This window comes from Nesoenas mayeri, assembly GCF_963082525.1.
Source record: "Nesoenas mayeri genome assembly, chromosome: 3".
In the NCBI taxonomy this organism is placed as follows: domain Eukaryota; kingdom Metazoa; phylum Chordata; class Aves; order Columbiformes; family Columbidae; genus Nesoenas; species Nesoenas mayeri.
The window spans coordinates 113,849,303-113,863,485 of record NC_137544.1 but is presented as its reverse complement, the minus strand read 5'-3'; the positions used below and the strand labels follow the sequence as shown (position 1 = coordinate 113,863,485).

Here is a 14,183-nt window from a genome sequence, read left to right as displayed (position 1 = left end):
CCCCTAACCCAAGGTTCCTTAAAATATAATTATCTCAACACTGTCACGAAATATACCGGAGAAGACTCAAAGCTGGCTACTCATGAATGGAGATCTCGAGCAAATGCTTAAACTTGCTGCTCTAATGCCAAGAACCACATATTTTAAACTTTCATTATTTTATATAGCATGCAACTACAGATATATGCATTCAGTCAGAACAAACACCCACATATTCAGAAGATAAAGGTACAGGTTCACTAACAAATTAAGCATTTAAGCAGTAAAACATGCACTGAATGTTACTAACATACCTATAAACTATTTATCATTAAAGAGGCAAGTTCTTCCTTAACTACTATACAAACCAAATACTTAATCAACCACTGTAAAAACAAGATATATTCCCAAATCTGGAGTTACAGTAGAGCAAGTTTCTTGGTTTGGGTTTTTTGATTTTGTTTAACTCTTACACACATTTCATTCCATGTCAACATGAATTAAAAGATTACATAGTCCTTGTTTAAGTCATATTTTAGTTCTGTTACAGAACTCCCAAGAATCTGGTGCTTTGTCCACAGATCCCAAGCACTTTATAGGACTCCAGCTCTGACTACTTCAACGATACGTGTTTTTCATCCTGCTACCACAAGATTTACCGGGTTTAGACATTTTCTGCTCTTTTCTAGCACCTTCAAGGGCCTCGATCAGGTAGCAGCATTTCCTCTTTAAAAAGTCCTTTTGCAGGGTCACTCAGACTTTACAGGAACTGGGAGGCTCTGGAAGCAACACAGCTCAGATTCTGGGCAAGTTTTTCTATTTTATTTTTAAAACACTGCTTTCTCCACCCAACTATTTCAAAGGCCCTGACCTTTCAAAGTTCGCAAACAGTTTCAAGCTGTATCCGAAGCCTTCTGAGTGTTGACAACCAGGTTTACTGAAAATAATTTCCCTGGAGAATTCATCTAAAATATTCTCTGTTGCAGTCAAAACAGCAGTGCTTAAAAAAAATACAACCCAAAACTAACAGCCCATACAAGAAGGGCTGCAGGTTGTTCAACACAGAATGTCCTGAGTTGAAAGGGACCCACAAGGATCATCGAGTCCAACTCCTGTCCCTGCATAGGACAACCCCAAGATTCACACCATGTGTCTGAGGGTGTTGTCCAACTGCTTCTTGAACACTGTCAGGCTTGGGGCCATGACACCTCCCTGGGGATCCTGTCCCAGTGCTCCAGCACCCTCTGGGTGAAGAACCTTTTCCTAATATCCAAACTAAACTCCGCTGGCACATCTTCCTGCCATTCCCTCAGGTCCTATCATCAGTCACCAGACAGAACATGAAAGGTAGATCTTCATTTATGTGTCAGAGAAAAAGGTGAAGCCTCCATACACACTAGACAAATTTTCTCACTCTATGACATGTGGGTACATCCGACATGCTAACGATCAAGACTGTCCTGGTTGACGGAGGGAGAAAGGGATTCACTCCCAAGATGATTATCTACATGGTCCCCTCCTTCTCCCTAACAGCAGTCCTTCTCTTTCCCCCCCAACCCCAAGCTAAATCTGGTACTAAATCCAGTGTTTGCTCTGTGGAAGACTGGCTACATGTTCCCTGGTATTGAGGCATCAGTTTGGCCCTTTCACCCCAGGGTACAATCACAGGACACACACATAGGGAATGAAAGCTCTCAGGTGCTTGCTACCGAGTTCCTGCTCAAAGTATTGCAAGATAGTATTGATTCGTTACTACGCAGGCCAAAAACAGTAAGTAGCGCACTGCCTCCCCATGCCGTGGGGGCTGTTTCTCAGAACAGTTTCTATTTGCAAGAAAGTCACAACATAAACATTTCCCAGACACAACCTACCCCTTTAGCTCTGCTGGTTAGCAACAGGAAGGTAGCAAAGTGCTCCTGTGAGCACAAGTCAGCCAGAAAACTGCATATTACTTTGACCAAAAAGCCACTACAGTGTTGTTTATTTCAGTCCAAAATTGGCAAGAGCTATGACAGGAAAAAGGCACTGACTGCAACTATACTAAGCAGGTTTGTCAGAATGGCAGTGCTGTCTCACCCCTAGGCTGCTGGTATCTTGGGAATAGTGGGTCCAGCAGAACCATATACACCTCAGTAAAGCTTTGTCCAGTTTCAATCCATGCAGTCATAGCATTACTTAGAGGTGACACATTTGTTACAACATTAAACAAGTCTTTGGTTATGGTTTGTTTTTTGTTTTTTTCCTTTTAATACCAAGATTTACATACATTACAGAGCTCTCACAACACTCCAATACAATCACATACTTCACCTACCACTCATTAACTCTGTTGCAATTTTACCAACTATCCCCAAGTCTGGAGAAAGGGTCACGTACCTTCAGCTGAATGGGAAAAGACAAACTTGAAGTTCTTTACACAATAATATGATTTTTTTCAACACAAATAGTCTCATCTCATTAGTATTATCCTGATAATGAATGATCTGCACTATTCTTTGTGTGATACTGTTCTCTTAAACCTCAATTCGGTTATTTATGCATAAACACATGCACCCAAGCCACAAAATATTCTGAGTTCCCCACCAGCTGAGAAGCATTAGAATCACTATTGGTCTTACTCCTCCTGCCACAGAAAAGGCTTACAGGAGTGGGTTTTTGCAACTAGATGTCACATTGAGGGCAGCCTGGAGCACATATGCTGCTTAAAATAGGGACAAGCACATTTGAGGAAACTTTTGTCCAGTAGTAAAATTGTTTAGGACACAGTAAAATTCCAGTAATACAAAATCTGAAGTTGTTTTTAGTGTGCAGGCTGCAAAATAAAACCACAAAATTTCGAGAGCGCACAATTCTTCCCTATTGACAGAGGGAAGAAAAATAGTACCGTATAACTAAGCCACCCAGAATTTCATGGTATTTACTTAGGAACTTCACTTTCATGATGCATACCTTTTGTCTGCAGGGAGACAGAAGTAGTGAGGCTAAGTCTGACATGAAAATATGCACAAATGTCTTTATTTTGACTTTTGAAATCTCCTCTGGAAACCCTGCAGGTCCTTCTGGAAAAGGAAAATCTTCACCTTTTCTTGTGGGAGAGCTCAGCAACATCACAATTGATCAGAAGCTAAGGTTAAATCCACTGGAGTTATACATCCACTGCAACCCAGAAAGTAGATGGTACATATGACTTAAAACATACCACAGTAACAAGCTGTACCCCATCCCTGCTGAGTGCCCCTTTTAATTAGGCAGTCTTGTGCAACACGAAGGCCCAAAGACTTAAATCACACAAGATCTTCAGATTAAAACAGATTAACAGCAAGTCCAGCCAAGGTATAATTCCTGTAAGGGATTCTTTAGCCTCTGCACAAAGCAAGAGCTACCAGAAGCTGTAACAACTCTGTACAACAAATGTTGCAGTCTTTTAACTATTCTTTCTCTAAGGAAAGCCAGGAAGCATAGTTGCTATATGACTCCTGAGGTGACTGTACCATGCTATGACCAAGCATTCAGTGGCAGATTCCATCCCTTCCAGCATGGGGGCAAAAGGATAAAACCCAAGATGCCCAAACACTTCAGATTCCAGACCTGAACTTGCTTTCTGGGTACAAAACACAGAATCCCCACCAAGCAGCTTGAGAGTAACATCACTCTTCTACTGAAAGCAGCAGAGCAGGACTGAAACTTCCTCCACCACTAAAGAACTGTGGCAATTTTCTAGTTCAGCGCTGCAGATCCACAATATCTGAAGACTACCGTGGTAAAAGATCCAATGATGATCCAAACACCAATGGACAGGCACAGATGATACACTAGTTTTGCATCTCAAGGAGAGAGCATCACCAAAACCAGTTTCACCATGTCTAAAACAGTAAAACCTGTCATGGCTATAAAAATACAGAAAGTATGCTGTAGTAGCACCAAATTAGTTACTTGAGAGGTCTTAGATACAATTCTAAATTCCTGTGGAAACAAAACAAAACACAGGCAAAACCAAAGAACAAAAATCAAAACCAACACCTCCTGTGGCAAACAGACCTAGTTGGGATATAGGGTTATACTCCCACCTCTTTCTCAAATTGAAACTACAAACCATACAGTCCTCAATATCCATTCCCAAGACAGTCTCTGCATGGGCAGAGACACAGAGTGGAGAATCACAGATGCGGTGCTCACCTCAGCATGGTCTCATCTCCTCAGCTGAGGGGGCCTTGAACATTCAGATGAACACATGTGATCATGCTGCATCATGTTTTCCTTGAAGACTCTAACAAGCTACTTAATTTTTCACACAGGTGATGCCACTGTAAATGAAAACAGATTACATGAGCACTGAGATCACAGCAATCAAATCTATGGAAAAATCCACAGCTAAGATGGATGCAATTTACCATATCATGCCACAGACAGCACTGGTTAATGCTATTATTTTTCTCTCCCATAACAACAAAAAAGGTTAACAGCTACAGAAAATCACAGTACGTTCATTAAACTCTCACCTCCTGATATGCTAAAAGGTACTCCACGCAACAACAATGTTTATTTTGATTCATTTAAAAAGAGTCAGATTACTTACCAGTATTCACAATTTGTTCCCAACTGAAACTGTGAAGGGATCAACAATCAAGCCATTCCCCAGTTTTCTCTCTGCCACATAAAAAGAAAGAACAAATCAAGATCTTTTGGCATTGTTTCAGTTCAGACTCTATTGTTTCACTATTAAATTATCAGCCTAGTTTGCTGCCTGAGTCATCACCTTCAGAATTGGTACTGGCCCGAATCTGAACCAGTCAGCCAACACATGACCAGTGATAAAACAGGTACTACCTGGGAATAATTCAAGGGATTGTTTCCACAAGATTGAAGTTACATACATTAACAGCTCATTTAATATCCTGCACAAGCCAATCTAATCAGTTAATGCAAGAAGATAAGAACTTCATAAGTCAGATCAAAACATGTATATCCCTTAAACAAAAGCAATAACCCTTTACAACGATAGCAGACAAGCAAAACAGTGTAAAAAAAATACATATAATAAAAAAAATCCACACTGTACTTGTGCTTGCAGCACTTATCCCCAGTTGCTGCAAGGCCTTTGAGCAGTCAACCCACAGCTTGTACCAGAGCTCCCCAGAACAAACGCCTGCAGAAAAAAGCAGCCAATTATACCAACCCCAGCTACAGCTGGATGCCATCAAGAAATCTTATCAGCTGCTAGGCAAATAAGATCACTACACGAAATTATTATGCCAGCAGCAGAGTCTCAAGAAAAATGTAACCTTTCAGTCTCAATCTTTCCTGCAAATTGTTTCCATATATTTGTTCTGCGGAGAGTTTTCTGATACAGTGATACCATTATAGACACAGGGTCAAAGATACAGAAAGCATTTTTTATCCTCAGTTTATCCTACCCAGAACTGGCAGTAAGTCTTAGAAATCAGAAGGCCACTCTTTATAACCCATTTAAGAGGGGGGAAAAATAAGAAACTTCATGCAGTGATTTTCAATCTGTGGCTTTAAATCCTCGGGGGCTGTTAATTACCACCAAGAACTGAAAAGGGTACCTGAAGGAATAATCCTACTGTCAGGATTGACACCACCTTGGGCAGCAAGACCCACAGATCAGAAGCATTTATAACCACCATTTTGGTAAATGCACATATGATAAAGGCAACTGTAACACCTGCATCTGCTCTAGAAATTTGAAATCAAATTGCTTACTGGATCTGAAAAGTGTCATCTCCCTCTCCTCCCAAACCTTGGCAATTTATACACGCTCTCACAAATATGCAAGAAAATAAGGGCAGATTCCCTTTGCTTTCTCTGACAGATGTAGGTGTAAGAGAGACACAATGAGAGGCACTTCATCTTTCCAATTATTTGTCAGTTCTAGTCAGTGTTGTATCTTTAGATTTGCTTATTATTCTACCTGTTATTACAGACGAATGTGGTGCATGGGTTTTACAGGCACTAGAGTCCAGGACCTGCAGTAATGGGGCAATTCAAACATGGCGAGAAAGGACAGTTTTTATTTCTATCTGAAAAGGCTTCCTCTTTTGCTGATAAAATGCAGCTTCCCCCACCCACCGCAGCTGAAAGCACTTTCCCTCAAAGCCAGTTCATAAAAGGTGGTTTTGTTTTGTTTCTGTGTGTGTGTGTGAGGTTTCCCCTTCTAGAGCATTAAAGAAGAGTAGTTTATCTTTTTTTTTTAATAAAATACTCACGGAGACTGTAACACCATGCATATGCTTAAAAATTCTGCATTTTCAACCTTTACTGCAGCATCCCAAGGGCTTACCTGCTTTGCTGGGAAAAGCTGCTTACAGCCTGTTAAGGGCCAGGACAGGAGATTATTTAATTAGCTGGCAGCCCTCACCCTGGGTTAACAGAGATAGGAAGGCTCCACACCAAATACATCCATCTACATTGGTAAGGGGTGTTTATATGTAGAAGAGCACAAGGCAAAATAAAGGAAAATATGCTCAGGGGATCAAAGATAGATGCTATATTAAAAACCAAAATAAAATTCAAAACAGTTTTTAATTACATGAAGATACATATTTGTCGGAGTTTGGTTGTAATTTTGCTGCAAAGGAGCTTTACCAAAATCAGAAACTAACTAAATACACCATTGTCTGAAACTTACTCTAAAAACCAGTCAGATATCAATATTTGCAAAAATACTATTCGCTATTCAGATAATAAAATGCAAAGCGTGTTAAATGCAAGTTATGGTTTTCTACAAACTCATCTACACACTAATAAAGGACATTGTGCATTTTTAACTTCTAAAAAAGTCAGATATAAAAGAAAAGTAACTTTGACACATTCAAACAACAGAAAAATTAATTAAAAATTAATCAGCATGTCTTTGTACCACATCCAGATGTTCAAAACTTATCGCAGTGACATAATTGCATTACAAGCTAAAAGTTATATTTTTGTAAGTTCTTAGCTGTCCCTTCTTGGAAGCTAAAAGGTAACAATTAAGGTATTGTATTCCTCATTTCTGTTTATTTTATTCCTACTATATAATGCAATAGAAATTCCAGCCACATTCAGCTTCACGTAGCTGATTTTACTCCAGATTTGCATCTGCTAGTTGAAGCTCCAGTGACAGAGATGTACAGAGCAAGACTGTTTTACATCAGAGATCTGAAGGGGTTTTTTTGTGTTTGCTTGTTCTATTTTTTGGCTAGAGTCTAGTGAGTTTTAACACTAACTTCCAGTGAAATCTAGGAGTGTTTTATTCCTAAGATATCTTTGCAACTCTAATTTTTCTTCCCCCAACAAAAAAGAGTTGTTCTACTCACCTGTACCTGTTAATAAGAAAAGGTATGAAATTCTTCCCCATTTTACAATGTGTAACCTCTCACTGTGGCCAAGCCCAGGTTCTCACCAGCAGCAAGGCCTTTTTTGCTGATTTACTATTCACTCAAAGCTTACAGTTATGCATTACTGTTTGTTTTGCTTCCTTGCAGTGCAAATTACCCTTTGTACACCACCACTCAGCTCCACTCATCAATGCATCCTTCATTTACTTTTTTTTTTGCTAGATTTTTCCACACAACCTCCCTAATCCACTCTCCCTTTTCCCAGTCAAGCTCACCCCTTTACGCAGATGTGAAGACAAGCAGAGTAACAGTTTCCAAACAGAACCTTCGTCAGCCATGAACAGTTCCTAAGAGCTGCACGTTTATTGCCAGGCTTTGCTTCAGTTTCCTGATCTTGCTCTTGAACTTCAGGGTCACCCTTTATTATCTCGTTTCCTGAGCAGGCTTCTATACAGAAGATTCCTCATTCCTCTCAGCATTTACACATCAGCATTTGAGTTCAAGACTCCAGATTTCTCCAGAAACTCTTCAGGTAACCTTTGCTTGCCTTAGACCAGCTCAGACACCCCAAAAATGGCAACAGTGACAAGGCAGCTCCTTTTCCAAAAGAAGCTGAAGGGAGAGCAAATTACAATTTTAAACTGGAAAGCTCATGCTCAGCTATGGCCCTAAAAAATTAACCTAATTTTAAAGTAATAATCCAGTCTTCCCTTCCGCCACAAATTAGGTTGCTATTCACCTTGAACTTGGCAGGACACATTTGCATTTCTGTGGCAAAGTGTTCTAATTATTACAAGCCAAATCACAAATGCCTGAAAAACATCAATGTGGTATGGAATCTTCTCTTTGGCAGTACTAACACAACAACATTTTATATGTAATTATTATTTGCACATCACCACTTAATTTGTCACAGCGCTCTGTCATAGTGCTCCAAAATAAACACATTTAGTAGACTAAGCACAGAAAGAAGGGCAAAACCAGCAAAAGGAACATCAAATCAACCCATCTCTACTTGCTCTTTTACTTTATCCTTCACGGTTTTTTAAAGGTGCCATCTGTCCTACTTAAAACTTTGTAATGTAGAGAGATCATCCCCAGGGTCAGCCTTACTTATGCAAGCAGTTGCAATGCCCTAAATCTTGCCTCAAAGGGGTTACTAAGACTACATCTTCCATCTTAGTTTGCGTTGGACTGTATCAGTCATGTTATTTTGTAAACTACCCCGGGTACAAAGCATTAACTACCCACATGAAACTAGAAGCATACACACAAACACTTCAAAGAATTATCTCATCACAATGTCTTTAGTTTGTATAATTGTCAACACTACTGATACACAATACCCTGAAATCTGTTAAGTACTGAGCGCCTTCCAGCCTAGGTAGTAACATAAAAAAAGCTCTAAGGAAAATTACAACCATGAGGAAAGGAGGCATCCCTTGGAGCCATGTTTCCAAAGGCCTACCTGTGCTGAGCCCTCTGCCTGCCTGGAGACTTTTGTTTTGTGGAGAACAGAAGTAAAACACAGGGATGAAAGTTAAAGCAGCAAGGACCCCACTAGCGTAAGTTATGAGGTGGCTGAGGGGGACAAGCCTAAGGAGAAGGTGTGTGGGCAACACAGACAACCAGCAGCTCTAGAGCACCTGAGGGAACCCTTCCCTGGGCAGAGGCCTCAGGGAGAAGCCACAGGCCTGTCTTAATGTAACAGTAAACACCCAAGGTCTTCTAAAAGCGACCTCCTAGCGGCATAGGAACCCCTCAGCCGAGATCCCCACGTCCCAACCTTGAGGAAACCGTTCCCCGCCCCAGAGAAGCCCATCGAAAGGCACCACCCCTCACCCGCCGCCATTTTGTTCTCTCCCTCCCCCGCCGCGCCGGTGACGTCATAGCCCCGCCCCTCGCGCAGGTGGTGCTCGGCGCGGCGGGTGCCCGGATGTGGGAGGCTCCGCCCCCCCCGCCCGCAGCCGAGCGTTAGCGCCGCTCGCGCCCCCTCGCTCGCTCCGTGCGCGCCGTTGCGGGCCAGCGCGAGGCAGTGCCGCAGTGAGGGGCGCGCAGCACAGCGCAGCCGGACGCAGCGGCGGGACCGGGCGCGGCGGCGCCGAACACGCACAGCGCTCGGCCGGGGCTCGGTGGATTCAGCTGCGGGGGAGACGCCTGACGCCCACCCGCCGCCATGGTGAGGATTCCCCTCCCTTCTCCCTCCTTCGCTTCCCCTCCCCGCCGAGCCCCCCGCGCTCCCGCCCCGCCGGAATATTCCAGACCGGGCTGGGCCGCGGGGGTGGGGGGCGAGGTAATGGCCCCGCGGCCCGGCCCGACCGCTGCTCCGCTCCGCCTCGCCGCCGCTGCCCTGCCTCTGACCCGGCTCCCCCGCCTCCCGCCCCCGAGCCGTCCACGTCCTCCCGCGGGCCAGCGCCTCGCAGGGCTTTTCCAACCCCCCCTCCCCCGCCTGCCTCCCCTGGGGCCGCCACTGCGGCCGCCCCGCGCCTCTCCCCGGGGGCAGGGACGTCCCCCCGCTTCCCCTCCGCCGCCCACGGCCGCCGCCTCGCTCCGTGCGCCCCGCTGCCTCCCCGCCTACTCCCTCCGCCGCCTCCCCCCACCCCGGCAGCGCTCCTCGGGCTCGGCCCTCCCTCCTCTGCTCCCCGGCACCCCCTCACCTCACCTCCACACGGCCTCTTCCCCCCAGCCCCCTGGCGTTCCCCTCAGTCCAGGGGTTCGCGTCCCCCGGCCCGCGCTTTATCTGTTTACCAGATGTATCCGCAGCGCCCCGAGCAAGCCCGGCATTTCGGTAGCGATGTCTTGCGGGGGTTGTTTTGCAATCTCAGTAGGGTTCTTCCCCCCCCACCCCCCGCCCTTGGTGCAGCAGCGTTTTTCTGTTCATGTGCAGACCGGAAAGCTCTAATGCACGTAGCCTATGGCAGGGAGACGGGCTAGATAATGTATACTTTAATTGGTCCGGGTTTGGAAAGCTGACACTTCAAATATGATAGGCATGGGGGTTTTGAGACTGCAGGAAAAAGGTATGTCCAGGTGTGTATGTTTGAGTTGCTCTGCTTTTTAGATCACGATGATTTAAATTACCTTTTTACTGCCTTAAAATTAACCCAGAGGTACAGTATGGAGTCCTGTAGTATATTACGTCGACACTAGGGGTGTCTCCTGCTTTTCACCACTGCCAAGAAATCAACGCCCTTTTTTAATAAACATTTATTTTAGCCTAAATTATCCAGTACCCTGGCTGCAGAAAGACTCTGGTGATATTTTGATTTTACAGCTGGAGAAATAAAAGTGGTTTAAACTTTTCATTCTTAACCCTTTAAGAGCAAGGCCAGCTGTTCATCACATTTCACATTAGACCTCAGAACCTGGGAGCCGAAAATGAGTTTCCTTTTGGTTTTAGGTGTGGGGTTGCAGTCTTTGTTTTAAAAAATAAAGCTGTAGAATAAACCAATGTGCTATGCTCAGGCTATCTTCTGTGTACACTTAAATGTCTGTTAGATGTGCATTTGGAGAAGTATTTTGAAATGTATATACGTTTGGTTTCTGTTGGGGACTAAATGTGTTTACTGAATGCTTTCATGCAGTCTTGGAGTACATTAAGGCTGTGAGAAAATAAGGCTCATATTTTGAGAACAAGGTGTTAATGAAGTCAAGACTTAACAAAGTTATGATGAGAAATTACGCCATGGTTGCAACTCTGCTAAAAGCTGTGAATATACAGATGAACAGTGATCATCTTCCACAACACTTGTGCTCATATTGCCATTAGTTGAGTCTTCTGTGAAAATTTTGTTCTTAAAGACTGAGATGTTATTGTGCATAAAAGGAAATAAAATGTTGTTTAACCATGATGCCCATGTGTGTTAGTGACCTGTAATGAACCAAACTTTCACATATGATTAACTTTGATTATTTTTTCCTTCATTCTGTTGCAACTAAAGCTGTCCTAGCATCTTGTGATGGTAGAATCATGTTGATTATGGCTTTGTGACTTCTTGAACAGTATTTGTATATGATCAATTGCAATGTGTAAATGTAGATGCTGGGACAAAAGGTGTGCTGGATATTATCTCTACCAGTAAAGGTGTTTGTTTGCTCATATAAGCAGTAACAGCACCAGGAGAGTTTTCCCCAGAGCTGTATCAGTACACTGGTTCTGATAAAACCTGATCTTAGATACCTTGTTGTCTGAAAAATGAGCTAAAATGAAACAGCTGATAAACATTAAAAACCCCTCATGTTTCATTTAAGTTGCCATTTTTTTTTACTGTCATTACCCTGTGGATGTTTTCACTGAAAGAGTTCACTTTTTATGAAGAAGGAGAGTAGACCTTGTTTCAGTCTTTACTAGAGCAATTATTTTTCACTGTTTGGAGTAACGTTTCTTTCGTGTTCCTACAGGACCAGAGAGCAAACAGTTATAGATAGTGAAGAAAGACGCTAATGTATTGTTGTTTTCATAGTAGGTAGCTTCACAGAGAACATAAACATCTAGTGAGTCAAAGAATGTAGTTCTGGATATTTTGGTATAGCCAGTTCTAAAATAATCTATCAGGCAGAGAGCATAAGATGAGTCCATTGCATAATGCTAGAAGTAATGTTGATATGCTATTTCTGTCAGAGCTGACTTAGAAAATACTACTCATAGGAAAAACTTGGTAGGAAAAGGTAAATAGCACAGATAGATGCCATTAAACAGTCTTGGTTTTGGATGGATAAACTCTGTTTTCCGTATTCTGGTTTATATCCAGCTCTTGAGCTTCATAGTTACAGAAGGCACAGAATTCCACAGGAGTCACCCAAACCATGTTATGTAGTGCACCCATCTTGGCTAGGCTCTATTCAGTTGTTTTGGCTGACTTGAGTAGTGGTGCTTCTGCTGTATTTTCTCCAGCTGAAGCTGATCTAACAGTGCTTCTAAATTACTGAAGCCAAGAACCACTAATTTTTTAATTTTCAATAAAATAACCCCCAGAAGACCATTTCAAACCATTATTTACTATTTAGCAGGGAGGGTATTAAATAAGTTAGTTCTTAGCTGAAGAAGAAACTAGTTGTTCCATTACCAAATCATAATTTTACTGCTGTCATTACAAACATCTGAATAGTCAGTTCAGTTCTGTAACAGGTGGCAGGAACTGAGAAGCACTCACATGGTCCATCTTATACCATCTTACTGGTGTTTTTCTGCCACAGATGGAATAACTGGTCTAGGATTCAAACTGTGAAGGTTATATGTAGGTCTTACAAAATATTTGGTAGGCTTATTTAAGCCAGTTTGTTTAATGAAAGGAATTACTTTGGGAGTAATTTTCAGAGGCATAGTTTAGAGACCGATTTGAATATGTAAGTTTACGTAGCTCTGTGATCTACAAAGACAGATCCTGTTGATGAAGGAGCAAAGAGACTTTTAAAGAAGTAGTTATTTTTTCACTTTCTGTGACAGAAGTAGCATTCTGGCTTCTTATGTTTAAAGTATTAATTTAGTGATAGGGAGAAATGAAGGTTGACTAAGGGAAAATGGTTTGTGGTGAGCATGTGTCAGGAACTTCAGAATATTCACCTTCTAAGACACCTGACTTGACACTGAAAGGGAAGCTTTAAGGGAGTGAGATAAGACATCTATATTGGGGTTTTTATTTGTATCTTAAAGGAGATGGGATTATTTTCTGTTGATCAATACAAGAAAAGGAGAGTTCACTAATTCTGGTATTTCTGGGGCAACAAATGAGGCAGAAATACAAATTTTTTTTAAGCCAAACTATTTCTTGGTTTGCTTCTGCCCCCTCATTTTTGTATGTCAGAAAGACATACAAAAAATTATAAAGATGTAGTTGGGCTATTATAAGAAAATTATTTATCAGTTTTGATTGACATAATACATACTTTGTAGAAGAAATTAATCTAGTGATTAAGACCTTATGGCTTTCCTGTAGCTGGGTGTTCAATCAGTGTTTAGCTGGCAGGGTTGTAGAAGGAATAGCTTTTTTAAATTATAGGTATGCTTAATAGCATTCTACTTTAATTCGTAAGTTGTACTTGCATAAGCTTTTTCAACATTGCTTTGATTTCCCTGCTAGTAAAAGAATTCTTTTGCTCTCCCTCTTCTTTTTTTAGTGCCTGTATTTATCTGAGTTTTGTTAAAGAAGATTGTATCCTCTCCTAAAAATGTTGTAAGTCAGAATAGTAGTTGAGCATGAAACTGTTAAGACTTTGTTTTAGTTATATGAAATGGTGACCAAAAATTGCGTTCATAGGAAAAACCTTTTTGTAATTTGAGCTAATGTATGATTTCTTGAAAGCAATTTGCTCTTGATTTCTTTGCCCCTCCTCTTTCCTCACAAGCCTGTTCTCCCAGCTCCGGGCAGTATCATTTGTGAACTTCTAATGCAGAGAAAAATTACAATGCACTGTTCTTCGTTGATTGGCAGCCAGTTAATTTAGTGACAGTTTTCCCTGTTTTCCATCCTTTCCTTCTTCTGGCCTGTATGTTTTTTGCTTTTCCTAAGCTTGTTTATTGCTGTGTGTTCCCTACAGAAAGAGCACAGGGGCAAAGGGGCTGGCTGTTCCCATGCTTCCTATCTCCTACCCTGTTTCCCCCAAAATAAGACAGGGTCTTGTATTAATTTTTGCTCCAAAAGATGCTTAGTTTTTGTACATGTATAGCTGCCTGGGCACTATTTAAATTGACTTCTTATGAACTGCAACTAGGGCTTATTTTTGGAGTAGGGCTTACATTTTGAGCATCCTCAACAATCCTGAAAAACCATGCTAGGGCTTATTTTAAAGGTAGGTCTTATTTTGGGGGAAACAGGGTAGTTCTTCACCAGAATCATCAGCAGAAATAGGGAAGGTGCTACTGTAAAA

The 14,183-nt window shown here is 42.0% G+C and overlaps 2 protein-coding genes across 6 annotated transcripts in view; one reads left to right on the top strand and one right to left on the bottom strand.

The window, feature by feature from the left end:
• Positions 1-9,179, bottom strand: part of PLEK (pleckstrin) — a 60,582-nt gene extending 51,403 nt beyond the window's left edge. For both annotated transcript variants that reach the window (XM_080342671.1, XM_080342672.1), the window contains exons 1-3: positions 9,159-9,179; positions 4,556-4,626; positions 4,156-4,283 (exon numbers count right to left, since the gene is read on the bottom strand). The gene's annotated coding sequence lies outside the window, so the exon portion shown is untranslated. The remainder of the gene's footprint in view (positions 1-4,155; positions 4,284-4,555; positions 4,627-9,158) is intronic.
• Positions 9,180-9,253: 74 nt separating this feature from the next.
• Positions 9,254-14,183, top strand: part of PPP3R1 (protein phosphatase 3 regulatory subunit B, alpha) — a 39,941-nt gene continuing 35,011 nt past the window's right edge. For all 4 annotated transcript variants that reach the window (XM_080342675.1, XM_080342678.1, XM_080342676.1 and 1 more), the window contains exon 1: positions 9,254-9,495. In XM_080342675.1, the coding sequence (XP_080198801.1) occupies positions 9,493-9,495 (3 nt within the window). In that variant the 5' untranslated portion in view covers positions 9,254-9,492. The remainder of the gene's footprint in view (positions 9,496-14,183) is intronic.